Here is an 18,186-nt window from a genome sequence, read left to right on the forward strand (position 1 = left end):
CATATTCTTTCTTGCTTGAGAGTAAGTACCGTTGAACTCAGTGGGAATTATGAGTAGACAAGCATAGGATTGTGCTGCAAAGCAATTTCCCACTCGATAGTGGTAATACATTTCTGTCATTCTAAAACTGCTGACCAGAGTAATTAAATATGATATTTTGCATGTATCCTTCACTAAAACATGCGTGCACCCACCCACCCACCCACATACCCACACACAGTTTAAATTAAAATTGGTGCCAATTACTCATGGAAAAGCCTGGCATAGCAGCCTACTTAGAAAGTAGTTCTTCATTGTCAAGCTTTGTTTGATTGTTATGAACAGCGCTGTATAATTTAAAAAAGCCTTAATATTTTGCACATATATCTCCACCATCAAATCAATATTTATACACATAATTCATTTTGGAAAGATTTAGACATATTCATTGACCAAATCATTTTCTGATGCCATGCAGAGGGAGAGTAAAGTTGCCTCAAACATAATTTGTTTTAACATGCCAATTCATTTAAATGCTGATTAATATGAATTTTTCAATAATGTAGGCAGAACTAATTGGGTAAGAAAGACTCACATAAATGGCCTACCTCCATAGTTCTAGTATTAATATACACTATTCGACATGCTGCTGGGTGCATGCATGTGAATTGGAACTCAATATGGAGAGGATACAGCAGCATTTCTGTTACCAAGAACAAGTGCAGAAATTGTTAGCAGAGCCATTTGAATACAGTGGTACCTCAGGTTAAGAACTTAATTTGTTCTGGAGGTCCGTTCTTAACCTGAAACTGTTCTTAACCTGAAGCACCACTTTAGCTAATGGGGCCTCCTGCTGCTGCCGCGCCACTGGAGCCCGATTTCTGTTCTTATCCTGACACAAAGTTCTTAACCTGAAGCACTATTTCTGGGTTAGCGGAGTCTGTAACCTGAAGCATATGTAACCTGAAGCGTATGTAACTCGAGGTACCACTGTAATGCAAGTCCGATTTCAGAGGGAAAACCAAAGGATAATATTTAAGAATAAATAAACCAGAGGGGTTCTGTCTTTTAGTTAGATCATGCTTTGCTCATAGCAGGAATATTCAACAACTAAACCTTCAGAGGAAAACTCCCTCAAAACTGCACAGCTAATCAGAACGTGAGTTATCTCAGCAAAGATAATGCCCTTCTGACCAATTGGCAGTCAATAGCCCTCCCACCCCCATCCTCTGCATTCAGGGGCATAGGAAGGGGGGGCAGTGGGGGCAATCTGCCCCAGATGTCATCCCTAAGGAGGGGTAACAACCCCCCCCCGCGCGCAATCGTTGCCACATCGGATGGCACCACCGGCATGATTGCGGGCACGCCAGAATGAGCCCCCGGTGCGATTACGGGGAGCGATTGCCCCCGCCCCCAGGCAGATTGCCCCCAGGCAGATTGCCCCCGGATGCACGGTATGTGTGCCACCCTGGGTGTCGGAGCAGCTAGCTCTGCCGCTGTCTGCATTGGCTGACTGTCAACAGAATTAACCCTTAGGTTACTAACTAGTCCTTAGGTTAATAACCCTAAGGATCCCTCTGTTGCACCTCAAGCAGAAACTGAGAGCCTGTTAGTTCCCATTAAGGATTTGGAATGGCATGTGAGAATGTGTTGCCTCTCCCCAGCAAGAATTACCCTGCTTGCCTTAACCATGGCTAAGGCTTACATCCAATTAGAAACTAGGGTTTGAAAAACAGGTTCAACTCCTGGTTAACAGCAAACACAGATCAATCATGGTTATTTGCTTTACACTTCCACTGACCCAGAAAGAGAATGGAAAGATGAAATTCCAACTAAACAACAGGAAGAACTTTGTGACCGTAGCAGCTGTGTGACAGTGGAACAGACTCCCACGAGAGATGGTGGACTCTCCTTCCTTGGAGGTTCTGAAGCAGACGGTGAATTGCCTTCTCTCATGTATGATTTAATTGATTTAAAGGCTTCTTGCTTCTTTCATTTTGGGAATATCTTTTAAAAATTCATTTGTTTTTAAATACATATCTTAGCCTGAAAGACCTGGTTTCTAATGAAGGTAAGAAGGATGCGACATTTAGATTCAAAGAGGGTTGACATTTTTTACATCAGCTCAATTTGAAAACATGTCCAAAATGAGTTACATAAAGAAGTCCTTATACTGATAGAGCCTCCACAGCAAGGAGCATAGTTTATGTCAGGCAACAAGCCTGATAATATCTGGCTTTCAGTTTAAGCAAGATGCGAAGTCTTTATTGAAGTAAATTAAGCTCAAGAGTTGGCAGACACAACCTATCAAGGGTACTTCATAGGATTGTTGATTTAAACTAATAATAACTGTTGTAGAGCTGTACCTTAAGAGCTGGCTAAGTTATTGTTACAGCACATCTCATTTTTTTCAGCTTATTACAGTATTATTTAAATTCAAAGGAAACAGTAAAGAAGACACAATCACTTGCTACTCCAAAAACATCTGTAACTGCGTTCCCTAACTATGCATAAATTACTTACTTTTTCACACCTATGTATAAGAAAATTAGTGTCTGATCATCAAGCATCATAAGCATCCTCATCAGGCCATCCGCTGGATGTTTAAATACATGCAAGAAAGAATATGCAATCTTGCACAATGGAATACAATTGTATGAATCTTTCTATCATCTCAGTAAAGTGATTCAAGGTACGACTCTTGGAACTAACATGAATGTTGTTGCCTTCATCATTTGTATGTCACATAGTGACTTAACAGGGCCACCGTTTAACAAGCATCATTTCCCCACTTGACTCCTCCATCCTTCCACTCATCAACAGGTGTGAAGTAATACAACTTTTCACAAATAACAGTACAGTCATAACTTGGATCTCAAATGCCTTGGCTCCCGAACAAATCGACTCCCGAATGATCAAAACCCAGAAGTGAGTGTTCCGGTTTTTGAACATTCTTTTGGAAGCCAAGCGTCCAACAGGACTTCCTTGGCTTCCGATTGGCTGTAGGAGCTTCCTGCAGCCAATCAGAAGCCACGCTTTGGTTTCTGAACATTTTGGAAGTCGAATGGACTTCCAGAACAGATTCCATTCAACTTCCAAGGTATTGACTGTATTCAGTATATTTTTTATAAATAAGTGATAGATTTATTTATCTATGGAGCACAGATAGCGATAAAGCAAAGTTCCTTGGATATTTCTACCAATGTACTTCAGGGATCATTTGTAAGTGCCAAACTGGTAGCTTGCCCTCTGTTACCTATTCCACATTCATTTTCCCTGGTTCATTCTGGTTGGAGATTACCAACCAGGTCACCAGTTAGTGCTAACTGTAACAGAGCTCTTTTTTTTTTTTAATAGTCTGGACATTTGTCATCCTGGAATTAGAAAAGAGCAGCAAAGTAGATTTTTAAAGAGCAAACTGCCATTTGAGATTAGTATCGTTTGGTCACTATCAACCAGGATCAGTTTTGAACTGATGAACTAATGTTGAAAGGTATTTTTCTATTAATCAAAGAGTTTTCTCTGATTCTGTTTTGGAGCTGGCTAGCCTGCAGCATGTACAACAATCTATGAAACTAAAGGTTAAAAACAAAATGGAGATTTGAGCAAATACCATTTATGAGAGGTATGTATAATCCTGTACACACTGCATTGTAATTCTATAATAATGAAAAATTCCCATAATTATCCACCTATTACTGCTCCCCATAGTTGTATTACTACCCAGTCTCTGCCATACGTTCCACTAATAAAAGAAAACAAGGTATTACTCTCTAATATTTTTATGCAATGACAATAAAACATTATAATCAATAATAATTGACAATCTTATATTTTTCTTGCACTGCAAATGGAGTAGAGTATTATTTTTATTGTTTTTGTATTTTTTTCTTAAATAATACGATAATGAAGATTACATTTTTGGAACCCTTCCCTTCCCTATCAATGGTAAGTTAATGATAAGCTATACACGACTTAAAGCGATACAGCTTATTTTGCTTCACTACAAGAACATCTTTGGCTGTTATCCATTTTCATGCACGGTTGTTGTTAGAGATGGACAAAACAAACATAATCTTGTACTTGTTCCTCCAGTTTAATATAATGTTTGGAATGTAGATTCTTATTTCTATAAATAGAAATTAGCAAGTGGCATAAGGCTCTTTTTACATATTCCCATCAGCTATACTTCTCAGTGAGACTCAATAAAGTAAGCAGTAACTCCTTTCATAATTTCAGATAAAGTTCTACCCCCTCCCCAAGAAAGCAGCAGAATATTGGGGGGGGGGTATTTTGAAGACTTTCGGGAGTGGGGGTGGCCCAGCCTTAATTTACATTGCTTTTGGGTTTTGTTTTTTTAGAAAAATGCAATTTAGCAAGCACATTAAAGCAAACAATAATCTTTCTTTCCCTCTTGTTTACACAGAATGAACAATTTCATTTTTTCTGCTCATGTTAGCAAGGCCAAGGTATTATTATGATCCTCTAGTAGCTGTATAATATCTCGTGTCTGAGCTAAAAGCATACACAGGATGTTTAGAATTCAACAAACGTGTTATTTTTCTGTCTCCACTGAATAATCCATAAATATATGTAAAAAGAAAACAAAGATCCATGAAAACAAACCTTCATGCTACACTGCCATGGCCGTCACCAATTACTGCCATCATCCTTAGTATTTCAGGCCATCTTCACATGTCACAAATCTGTAACAATTCTGAGAGCTTGAGCATATGAGGATTCTGTGAAGGATGTTGTACAGGGTGAGTCTTTTAAAAGAGGCCCTGTGGAACATGTGTACTCTGTATCCACGGGGCCTCTTTTAAAGGACTCACCCTGTATAATGATATCTTAAATGTAAACTATATGTTTCTTCTTGAATAGTAGATTATGCCAGAGAGGATAATTAGGTTTGGTATTTCTATCTTTTATTTTCTATTTTAGAGAAATCACTGATATAGTGTATACGTAATTACCATTTTGCATAGAGGTTACATTCCTGATCTCTGTGTGCGTCAGTGCAGCACATGGAAACCCACCCCATCCCACCCCCGGTTCTGGCCACTTCTGGGTTGTGGCAATCCGCATGTGCACAGTCACACACATACTGAATGCACATACAATTAATCATCATCATCATCATCATCATTTATTTATACCCCGCCCACTGGCTGGGTTTCCCCAGCCACTCTGGGCGGCTTTCAACCGAATATTAAAAACAATACAGCATCAGACATTTAAAACTTCCCTAAACAGGACCGCCTTCAGTTGTCTTTTAAAAGTAAAATAGTTGTTTATTGCCCTGATATCTGCTGGCAGGGCATTCCACAGGGCAGGCGCCACTACCGAGAAGGCCCTCTACCTGGTTCCCTGTAACGTGGCTTCTCGCAGTGAGGAAACCGCTAGAAGGCCCTCAGCGATGGACCTCAGTGGATGATGATGGGGGTGGAGACGCTCCTTCAGGTATACAGGACTGAGGCCGTTTAGGGCCTTAAAGGTCAGCACCAACACTTTGAATTGTACTCGGAAACGTACTGGGAGCCAATGCAGATCTCTCAGGACCGGTGCTATATGGTCTCGGAGGCCACTCCCAGTCACCAGTCTAGCAGCTGCATTCTGGATTAACTGCAGTTTCCAAGTCACCTTCAAAGGTAGCTCCATGTAGAGCGCATTGCAGTAGTCCAATTGTTGTTTCCTGTATATGCATGTATAATGCAGTCATGATAACTGAAGCACGAGCTGAAAGATTTTAACCAAATTCAGTGTGTACTGTGCAGGGCTTTTGCAGTACCAGTGTTGGGCTAGAAATTATTATTTGTTTATTATTTTGGAATTTTGTCACATATCTCTTCAACAAACTGCCTGACTGAGGTGAAATTTCAAACACAAGAGCTTAACTTCTGTACTGTGTTGTGACATAAAAATACGTATATGAATATTATGTACTTGAAAACGCTCAATATGACCCCTGTACAGTGAGAGGCCTTGTAGTGTCCAGTCTCTGCAGCACTGTGTTCTGTGCACAGCCAGGCTTCCTGGTCCAAGTTGAATGTTCTATTGACAGCATAGCACTGAATTACATGTATTGGTTGACTGATATAGTCAAAAGCCTGATAACTGTAAATGCAAAACATTGCAAAACTTGCACTACAATCTTTGTATTGCTATGCAGGAGCTTACTTTAAAAAGAAAAAAAATCACTGTTTCCGTGTCTTAAAACAGGTTTTTTTTTTATATTCATTTTCCTCCAGAACCAGTTTAGAAATTCCATGCTTAAAAGTGGTAAGCAGTGAGCAGTATCAGGGAAGGAAGAAGGGAGGAAGGTGCTGACAAAAAGAAAATTGATAGACATTTTTATATTTCAGATTTCCATTTTCACTCATATAAAAAAGGCAGAACATTAAGGAAATCCATCGATTTCTATCAGTCCTCAGTCTTATTTTCATGAATTCATATCTCTCATTTTAAAATTAATCCAGTTCTTGATATGAATTAAATGCACCAAATAGAGAAAAACTATACAAAAGGAATGAAAAATGTCACTGCTGGTTCCAATCTCTTCTCTGTATTCAAACAATTACCATGTATTATCAACCTCCCAACAGAAGAGCAAACTAATATGTGATATTGTTTTGCTATCCTATACCCAGGAGAAGTAAAAGTGAATACTGGGAGAAACACATAAAATATATTATTTTAAATATTATAATACATTTTAGATATCTTCTCTCTTTAATAAGAAAGTCTGTGGAGGAAATTTCCCAATGTATTTGGGGTATTAGAATTAAAGAAAGGGGATTAAATACATAAAGTTTGCTGAGAGTAAATCAATTAAATGATTTTTGTTTATTATGATTTTAAATGCTACTAAATGAAGGAATGTACAGGATATGCTTTATATCCTGCCTTTATTAGCACTGTAGGTATAATTTAAAAGTTTACAGTATTTTACTGTTTCAGAAAATAAAAACTACTAAGCCATATCAGAGCAAAGGGCAGAGAAGTTTACACTATGTTTTATCTACAGACTAGGCGTTCCACCCTGTTTCTGCATTAATCTATCAAAATAAAATAAAAACGGCATATAAATAAAATTAAAAATTGCACATAAATACATATTTAAATAACTAGGTTTAAATGCATTTTCTTTCAAACTAAGAATTACTCAATGTATTTTTCTTAAAATGTATGTTCTATTGTATTTTGGCACCTTTTAAAAGCTGAGAAATATGGTGGCATATTCAGGCAGTGCAAAAGCAAGTGGATAACTAAGTGCTCTTGTGCATGTTAGTCTGGGACCTGTGGATATGTTTATGGTGGAATTCACAAAGATGAAATTCCTCAAGTATCCCTAAGGTCAGTCAAGATAAGTTCACAAGCATAACACGAGAGAGAGAGAGAGAGAGAGAGAGAGAGAGAGAGAGAGAGAGAGAGACACAAAGAAAGCAGGAAAGACACACACACACACACACACAGAGAGAGAGAGAGAGAGAGAGAGAGAGAGAGAGAGAGAGAGAATCTTATGGTTTACTCCAAAAATCTCATAATCACAGCAGTGTCTTTCTCAGCTTTCAGAGAGCCGAAGCCAATGTCAGCAGACAGAACTTTCACAATTATTTTTTTTAAAAAATCTTACGACTATCATTATGTCTTGTGCCAATTGATTTCACAGGTCAATTTTAGCATTCAGACTAACTTAATAAAATACTAGTTTATTCACAATTAACTCCAATATTTATTTAAAAGAGGAACGTATAAATAAATCCTCTTCAGATGTTCTTGGTTCTGGGTTAAGTAAATTTGTGTGTTGTAGTATAGGCACAGAAGGATGAGCATAATAGTGCCCCTCCATCACTGTTCTGATCACATTTAATGAGTTGGAATACAATCTTCTGAAATAGGAAGCCTTCAGGACTTTAAGAAAATGAAGTTTCTAAAATATGTGCAGTCCTCTATTACCTGCTTCAGATGGTCATTGTCCAGTTTGTGTAGAGTAACAAGAACAACAATGAGGACTGGAAGTGGATCTAACATGTTCATCCATAAAGCACTCCCTCACACATAATTACTTAACACAGAAACAGAGCACCTGCAGAGATATTCTAGTGAAAAAGTTCCATGTCTTCAGTGATGGTTTGTTACTATAACTTTGCATTATAACTTTCTTTTTCTTTTTCAAAATCACTGTATTAATATTCATCAGTTCAGAGAAACCACTATTATCCTCTTATTATGGTTTTTTGCGTTAAGCATATTATGTGTATGTGTGTGTGTTGTGACAAAGTGTCATTGAAAAACCTAAGTAATTCATTTAATCATGTTTTCACATTGGATAATTTTATCTCTACTCCTAAATTTTACAAGTGTTTGTGTAATCCCTATATTTGCATATTTATTGACATTTGCAAGATAGGAAAGAAGTATGAACTGAGCAACCATGCTTACAAGTAAAATATCAGCTTTGGATATGAGCAGCCCAGATACCTTGTTTATTAGAACACCATCTCATATTACTCCCTTAGGGGTATTCTGTACTCTGTGTACACCAATTATCCAAAGTTTCAAGGGAAAGGAGGGTAAATAATAAATGATACTGTAAGGACATTGCTGTTGAGTTTACCATACTCTAGGGGAACATAATATAAAAATTAAATTTCCTAATTCTGCCACTATAATAGGAAACATTAACATCAAATGTCACTTAAGTGCATTTATGAAGGTTAGTTAATAAGCATCGTGGGTACCTTAAGACTGAATTTATTTAATTTTTGTGGAATCTTATTCAACCAGAGGATTATTAGCACAAGATATATTTTTCTTTCTACATAGGATGCTTCTAAAATATCCTCATCCAAATTCCTCCTGCCGTTTGGAGTTCTGAAGCACCTGCTCTTGTTTGAGAACTGGAACCGATTAATTAGAAATCCTCCATTCACCCCCCACCTTCACAATTTTGTAGATTCAGACTGTACATACATCGCTTGCCTCAGCTTTGAGTTATGCTCTGGAAACAAACAAAATTACATGTAATGCTTCCATGATACCTAAAATAGACACTTCAACTACAATGATATTTTACACCCATTTCAAGCCCATATAGATCTGGTCTCTGAAACAATGAATCAGCTTCGCTCCACAAAGAGGAATGAAAAGATTTCTCCTTATCCATTCCTTTTCTTATCCTCTTGTTTACTCTGTGCTGCATTCCATTCTTCCTGAATGGCAATTAAACCAGGAGAGTTTGTAAAATTAATTCTGCACAGAGTTCTTCAGCTTTCCCACCTCTCCCAGAGACTTATGTGCACATTGATGAAGTACTGACAAAATGCCTGGAGTATGGAAGATGCAATCTTGATGTAATCATAAACATAACTGCATCAAAATTAGTTTTGTTCGGCATTTACTGATAGGCAGATTGGTTAAACACTACCCAAAATGGCAACTTTGTGTTCCAGAACACCAGGTTGGTCGTTGGGTGGTGTTTTGTCAATGCACACATATGCTATTAGTAAAGCACTGAACAAAAGGAATCCATTTAATTGTGCATACAGTTCTATCAAGATCACTTTTTTTGCACGTTTTATCAATACAAACATTGTTAACATAAAGGATAATATGCAAAATTTGCACAATCAGTTTCCTTGGTTAATCAAAGGGGAAGGACATCTATACTGTATATGTTGAAAGTATGTTAGCAGCTTGAATGTACTTATTAAAAATTATTAGCTTATATTGACTTCATACTGTCAATACTACTAGGGGTGAATAAGACACTCACATTATGAAAGATAGAGTTTATTTAGCGGAAAATCAATTTAGAGGATGGCTGGCTGTATGCTTTAATTCAGATTCCTGCGTGGCAGGGGGTTGGACTAGATGCTCTGTGGGTTCCCTACCAACTCTACAATTCTATGATTCTATTACTGGACTTTTCAGTTTTGCCTAAGTATCATATCACATATTTGTTTGATACATTGTCAGGGAGACTTTTATTACCACTTCTATTGCACCATGTTTCCCAGGTCCCTGAGATGAGATTAAGCACGGCAGATAAAGATGGTACAAATCTATTTTTGTAGCTATTAAAAGCCCATTGGAATATCTAGAGCACAGAATGTCTTGATCAAAAGGAAGCTTTGGAAGCACTCATTGTGCTGCTGCTCATGGGGGTGGAAGGGGAAAATTTAGCTGTTCCCCATCTTGCTAATCCAGGAATCTAGACACAAATAGGAAGATTTAAAGGCTAGGCAGCAGAATATAAAGGGCAATGCTAAATGGCTAGATTATGAAAGGTGCAAGGGACAAAAAAGTAAGTTTTGATTTCTTATTTTAAGGTAAAAGATACAGATATGAATGTTATAATAGGTTTCCTGTATGCCCATTTAGAAGCTAGACTTTGGTAGAAGAGTATAGAGTTCTATAACAAGCTCCAAAGAGACGTTCATCTCACTCTCACTGTCACCACTCTGATTATGAAGCAAAGTGTAGGGTAAACCCATGACCAAAACTGGACAGATTTAAACTAGACTGGGATTGAAAATATTTGCATTTCAAATAGCAAATTTAAATGGCAGTGCTTTGGCGATTCTCTTGGTGTTTTAGAATTTTGATGACTCGAGGACTGCACTTACCTTAACACTACAAGGTGACTGAGGCTACTGCATGTATTCCAGGTAACAAATTTCAGGTCAGTCACAAACACACAACTCTGATTCATCTTGTCGTTTATCTGTCAGACTTTGAAACTGTGGGTGAATGTTGTGTTTAATAGCCTCTGTGTAGTTCTGCAGTACTTGTGATGCTTAACATGCTAACATTTATTAGCTGCCAACAACCTTTAATTATAATAGCCACTGAAATATCTCTCAATTAAGTCACATCATTTAATAGCAGTTCAGAAAATGCTCCTGCCATAGAAAAAGGGGAAATTTAATTCCTGATCTACAGCTTTTCTGTTTCCTTTACAAAAGTGTGTAAACTTCTGTGACATTTAATGCAGCACATTTAGGCAACATAATATGTAATAAATGGAAAGTGATCTTTTAAAGCTCTTACAAGTTAAATACAACTGTATCTAGCTGGAGTCATATTGTTACAAGTCATCACACTTTATCTTTCCCATTTACAGTTATGACTACTGTTTCTTTAGTGAGAAAGCAATATTCCTCTGCCCTAATAGTGTAATTTATTATCAGCCAAGAAGATTTCAAGGCAATCTGAATTTTATTACGCTTTCAATATATTTACATTAAAGATGCCTTGATAGTATATTGCTGCAGACAAGTAGCAACGTATTATCATCAGGGGGAGGGGGTATAATTTCCCTTCAGCAAAGATATGTTAGTGTTCCATACATAATACTGAATTTAGCTATATACCTAAGAACATTATGTCAAAACCATTCTATCTAAAGGTGTCTTAGAAGAAAGTGAAGGTGCACAAAATTCAACATTTCAGCTAGATAAATTGAAAATAAATGTAAATGCTGAAGGATCATTGCTGACCCATTAATATAAAAGGACATTTATAGCAATCCCTTCTTCTCCTTTTAATCTGGCTGTCATAGAAATGCATTAAAATGAATTTAATACAACTAGGACTTCCTTGATCATTTTACTCAGGCTGCGTGCCCTGTAATTATATGAAACATTTCTCTCCTAAAGACTACCAGATGTGCACTTGATTTATTGTTGCACTCCTTCATAGAAATATAAGATGGCCATGCTGAATCACGCACCAGATCCTTCCAGCCAAGTAGCCTATTTTCTGACAGTAATCCTCCTCTAGAAACCTCAGAAGAATGGAATGTGGAAACCATTTCCCACAGCTTCTGACATTCAGAAGCATGCCAGCTCTAAATATGAAGAATTCCGTTTGCTGTAGAGGTTATTGTTGCAGGTTGAGGCTGCTACAACAGTTAGAGAATCAGTGGGATACGGGTTCATATCTCTACCCAGCGAGAACCTGAATGGGTGACCTTGAGGCAGTTACTATCTGGTAGTCTAGCAAACCTCAAAAGGATAAAATGGGTGGGAGATCACTCATGTATGCCACCCAGAATTCCTTGGATAAAGGGTGGAATTAAAAAATAATAATTGATAGTTTAAAAAATGTTAATAGAAAAACAAATGTTTAAAGTTTATCTAAATCGACTTTTATATCTTCTCCCAGCTGGTTGGGAAAGGACTGCAAGAATATTTAAATAACTCAGGCACACAGGCAAGGTCCCATTCCATCAGTTTTTCTCATGGAATCGGCACTTCCAATTCTATGAGAAAAGAACTATGTAATTAGTCCCTGCAGGAGCTGTTTGTGAAAATATAGAATCCATGCAGCTGGAGAACATCTAAAGGGTACCTAAATTGTACATACATTTAGAAATCCAACAACAGTAGTAGGCTTAAGTACCAAAGTGAAGTAGCTTGTTGAACAAGTAGCATTTCAGTATTCACAAATGCTAACCGGCACAAATTGATAGAGGCCAATGAATGTTTCTCTTCCAGACTTGGCAAGAAAGAGTTCAAAAGACTCAGATAAACCTGTACTTGGATGTTGCAGGTGACTGCTTGCAAAGGATTTATGACTATGTCTAAAAGACCCAAGGTTAAATGCCAAGTTCTTTGATCTTTCTGAAAATGTGTGCATTTGTATTTTGGGGTGAAGGGAGGAGTGATCATACTTGTATCTACCACCCAAATCAACATACCATATTTTTTCGTTTATAAGACTCAGATTTAAGAAAATGGGGGATATGGCCCAGTGTATAAGACGCCCCCTAATTTTTGATATTATTTTTTAGGAAAAAAGTCTAGTCTTGTACACGGAAAAATACGGTATATAATGAATATCTACTTGAAGATATAATATAATAATAATAATTTATTATTTATACCCCACCCATCTGGCTGAGTTTCCTCAGCCACATAGTTCAATGCATACAATCTGGGATTCGGAACAACAAAAACCACCATTACTGGATGTTCTTCATCTCCATGTTGAACAGCACAGGAGCAAGGACCAAGACCCTAAGGTTGTATGCTTCTCCTTCAACATCTGCCCATACACCACAGGTGTCTGTAGCAAGGGGGCCTTTGCACATCTTGTTGCATGCACGAAGACTTCCTGTATACAGCTTCTCCTTCAACGTCTGTCCATATACCACAGGTGTCTGTAGCAAGGGGGTCTTTGCACATCTCGTTGCATGCACGAAGACTTCCTGTATACAGCTTCCTATACATGTGCAAAGGCTCCTTTGCTTCAGACAACCATGCCATGCACACATATGCCATACCAGGTACGCCCAGGGTCATGAGTGGGGCTGCTCGACTATTCAAGACAGGAGTGAATAAGAACAGAACTGGGCCAAATAGATTGAATAAGCAGAGAATCAAATTCTAACTCCTGAATGCCCTCGACAAAACACATTCTCCCCAGGCTTAAGTTGTGATGATAAAAAACAGGCATGGATCTATATTTCTTAAGTTACATAAATGATTTAAACATAATCATTATAAATTTGACACGATATAACATCACAATAAACTTTTCACATACATCTCGACCAGGAATAAATCACAACTATTAATTGCTTTGAAAAGAAAGAAAGATTGAATATATTGGGAGAACTCATTTTCCACATTTTTTTTAAAAAACAACAACACACAGATCACTTCACTACTATATCAGTAGTTTATCTTATTGGATGTTACTGTTGTACAAACACCTGAGCAAACAAGATTTAGGACACCGAAGGAAAAGTAAAATTGGTGAAACTGCAGCAGCATAGTCAGCACAGGGTTTGAAGCAGTGCCAGAACAATTTGCCACAGCCCTTCCTCTCAATTTGCGCAGAACAATCCAAAATAACAGAGAGCAGAAAGGTTCAGAGAAAGGAGTTTATGCATATTTATTTTATTTTACTTGCCTACTCCTTCCTTTTGTGTCTCCATTGTTCCAGTCTTTGTCAGATAGCAAACTTGCAGTACTTCGCCATTTCCTGCCATAAGCTCCTTGTTTTGTTAATTGCTCAGTACCAACATAAATAAACACCAATCTTCTCAAATAATAAAATAATTCTAGAAATAAGATTGTAATTACTATTTTAATTGACTACTATCTTGAAAGAGAGAGCTGAAGAAGGAAAGGTTTAAATAGTATTAGAACATTTTTAAAGATGAAAATACTCCTATGATATATGTATGTCAGAACAAACAGCAGATCTTCATAGGATGAAAAATTTAACAGAAAGTTTTAAAGTCCTCCTCCATAGTCCCACAATGGGTTTTCTTGATGGAAATCAAATATTTAATATACACAAAATTATTCCATCAAGCTGTATGCAACACCAACATTTGAATACTCATACTTAATAGAAATATAGCCAGTATAAAATGCACCTGAATTATTTCTTCCACCCCAACTCTATTCCTGAATGTGAGTTGTTATGTTTGTGATTATGCATACGTTGGTTAATACCTTTACTTAGAATATTGTTTTTAGTCACCAGAGATAAGCTTCTCCATTCTGCAATGTTTCCGATTATATTTCTACAACAGCTTTCATACCTCAACGGCATTAATTTCAGGGCACAAACTCACAAAGACCTTCTAGAACTCCCTTTACTTCACCTTAAAGTGAGTGATCAACCTGCAACTCTTGTAAACAGATTCAAGCCCATTTCAGACTTTTAGAATGCTGCAAAACCACACTAAGAAACCAAACAACTGAAAAAAGCAACCATATCAGCAAAAATGGAAAACTAGCAAGAGATCCAAAATAAGACCTTTCCTCATTGTCAAAAATGTGTACTGAGAATCTCTGATTACCTGTAACTGTTAATTCTGTAGTTCTTCTGACAAAAAACATTCCATATTTTAATTCGCACGTGTAATTTCCAATGTCATCTTCTCTGACCTCCTGGATAACAAGAACGTCCTTTTTGAATACAATACTTGGCCTCCAGGTTGTGACTTGGCATTCCTGTGCAAAGATAATTACAGTGCCTCAGTGACTACAGTCCTTGTACTTAAATCTGAAAGACTGATTCATTTCCAAACTAGCAAGCTTTTAAAAAGGTGGCGCAAAACCAAAAAAAGTTCATTAGTTCTGTAAACTAGAAACTATTTTGGATCACGTTCAGAGCTTTTGAAACTGCTTGATTTCAGTTTTTTTGCATAAAACTATGCACCTAATTCGGCCAAGAGGGGCTTATTGTGCATGCTTTGTATTTGCCCAATAGCCAAGCTGAGATGGCTAATGGGTCATAGGTACTGGAGAAAATTGCAATGTGGACTGTTAGGGAGCAAGGCTTCACCTCTGTGGATAGACAGTCCTTTCCATTTCAGTTTTTGTGATTTATTTTTAAAGCATGAAAAAGTTGGACTTAAGTTGAATGCATTTTATATACATTTGTCCTGCAAAACAGTAGCAGCCGGTGAAGTGTAATAGAGTGGAGTGATGTTACCTGGCTTCCCAACATGGCGGTCGGTGCTGGTAACCAAGAGGGAGAAGAGGAGCTCAGAGCAATCCAACATTCCTGCAGTGCTCCAGTCTCCTCACTGCCTCTCCCTCCCAGCAACCTCCACATGGGTATGAGGTGCTCAAGCAGTGGGAGATCTTCATAATTATTTATTGTACTTCTCTTTGTATTCTGAACCGAAGGTGACATTTATTCTTTATTTGTCAAGTAAGATACCCGATGGTGATAATTAAGCAAAAATCACACGTTTGCTATCTAATTATGACAAATTTGTGACAGAGGTGTGACATTTGCAGTGGCCAGAAAGCTGAAGAGAAATTTTATTGAGGTTAATATGGTAAACTGCAAGGATTTAATTTGATTTTTAAAACATATTAGTTCCTTTGGCCTTTTGTATTTTAACATTTTAAAACTTCTGTATACTATTATTTTGGGCATATTTTAACATAAAGATATATTTTGCTTGATGTTGTTCTTTAATATTGTACTAGTGTGGTTGATATGACCATGGTAGTCAAACAACAACAATAAATTACACCCCATAAACTAAACCTTCACATTGGGAACCCAGGCAAACAATGCTGCTCTATCCTGTGCTGCCCCACCAGCTGCTATTTCTTCAAAATATGCAATTTTTATTGTGTTCTAACCCATTTCCCCCTAAAATTCACATTTGTATTCATTTTCCCCATAAACTTGTATCTTGTGAAACTGTGTTGAAGAATTCAGAAAAGTACGTAATCTGCCTGACATAAATCTGGTACAGATGAAGTAAATCAGTTTACTTCAAAATGTGGGCAGAACTTTTTTGTGTCAATCTGTATTATCCACAACGGTATCACATAGCCTCCTTTGAATTATATTAATGGGAGAAGACTAGTTTTAGATCAATATCATGCTGATTTGGTGCAGGACCAAGTAATCTGATAAGCATGGATTATACAATAATCCACCCACCCATCCATTCATTCATCCATCCAGGGATTTTACAATCTATGGGCCACTTGTTCTAAGAAACAAAAGTGTTTTTTTTAAGCAACACAGAACTTATATCAGGTTTATATCAGCTTTCTCTTTGGTGAAGTGCTGCTAATTTGGGCTGATTATGTAATATCTGAAAGTGCCTTAGGAAACATCTTGAGGTACTTTATGATTTTTTTAAACATGCTGAGCCACCATAATGCTAACTTATTTTCCATTAGATAGAAAAAGCTCAAAGAACTCATCACCATGACAACAGTTTAGATACCAGTCAGAGATTTTACATCCCTGAAAAGGTTAGAAAGTTCCTTGTACATTAACATTACAGTTGGGACTTCTGTAATAAGAGCAAAAGGAATATGCTTTACAGTCAAGCAGACAGCAGTTAGCATTGACATCTTTTTTCCGACAGGGCTCCTGGGTTGTGTGACATGCAGAAATACAAATGGTAAAGATTTTCTCATGACTGCTTCTCTATTCCAGGGAAGGCTTCACCTGATGAGTTACTGCTAGATAGGCAGCTGTTAAGTACACAATTATTAAAAGCAACAAAGGGAAAATATAGCTAATGTTGGGGAAGAGCAGAAATATCTAGTGGAATAGTCTCTACTTTAAAAATTATCTCATTTATTTGTTTAAAGGATTTATAATCCACTTTTTGAGCATGCAATATATGTAAAATGTAATATAAGCCAAATGTAATATAAAACCATTTAACATATTCACTAATAATACACTAGCCTAGAAGCCAGCACAAAATATACAATCAAACACGAGAAATGCAAATTCAGGAGATGTTGGCACAGCACCCCCAGTTTATGATCCAGCTTATATTACACATCAGAGGCCTTAGTGAAAAGGTAGGTCTTCAAGGCCCACTTAAATGCTATAAGGAAGGGGGCATGCCTGACCCATAAAAGGAAATGAATTCCATTATTGCAGGACCACTGCCAAGATGGCCCTGTTACAAGTGCCTGGCAACCTAATTATCTTCACCTAATTGTCATTCATAAATATAAGGTGTCACTAATGTAATTCCATTTATGAAATTACACAACTATTCACACTGAAGTAAGGACCAGCATTTGTTTTGGCTCTCTATATGGTATTAAGAAATTGTGGAGAAGGCGGGGGAGAAAGTTGCTGTTGTTGAACCTAAAGTAGTACAAGTGGAGAGGGAGAGAGCCCCAGCCTTACAGATGCAATTTGATGACTATAAGTTGATGCTTTTTATGATTGAATTTAGAGAAAGTCAGATTTTGAGGATTGGAGCCCCGCTTGGACTGGAGAAGGAAAGTTGGATAGATCCCTTCATGCAGGGATTTACTGACCCTTGGGACCTGGACTTGGGTCAGGAGGAGACTGGAGTTGTGGGGACCTCCAGATTTGGAGGAACTTTGAAATACGTCCTGAAATATCTTTTGAATCTTAATTTTAACTATGGAGATTTGGCTGACCTGTCGAGAAGGAATAAAAACATTGCTAGGTGGGAATTTCCCCGAGATCTACTCTTCAGCATCAAAGGAAGGAAAATAAGAACAAGATCAGTAGAAGACAAAGTAAAGTGCATGTATAAATATGAAGAAGACTTGCAGAAGGGACTTGGAAAAGAGTTAAGAGCCTCGGACAGAAGATCACCAGGTTGATGGACTATATGGAATTGACGGAAATGACTGGCAGAATCCGAGACCAGGGAGAAGAGACAGTGGAAGAAGATTGGAAAAGGTTTAAAGTCTATCTATGGAAATA

The 18,186-nt window shown here is 37.4% G+C and overlaps 1 protein-coding gene across 4 annotated transcripts in view; it reads right to left on the bottom strand.

Moving 5' to 3' along the window:
* Positions 1–18,186, bottom strand: part of IL1RAPL1 (interleukin 1 receptor accessory protein like 1) — a 652,770-nt gene that overhangs the window by 259,982 nt on the left and 374,602 nt on the right. For all 4 annotated transcript variants that reach the window (XM_053386980.1, XM_053386978.1, XM_053386977.1 and 1 more), the window contains exon 5: positions 14,804–14,957. In XM_053386980.1, the coding sequence (XP_053242955.1) occupies positions 14,804–14,957 (154 nt within the window). The remainder of the gene's footprint in view (positions 1–14,803; positions 14,958–18,186) is intronic.

Source organism: Podarcis raffonei, chromosome 4 (assembly GCF_027172205.1).
Source record: "Podarcis raffonei isolate rPodRaf1 chromosome 4, rPodRaf1.pri, whole genome shotgun sequence".
NCBI lineage: Eukaryota > Metazoa > Chordata > Lepidosauria > Squamata > Lacertidae > Podarcis > Podarcis raffonei.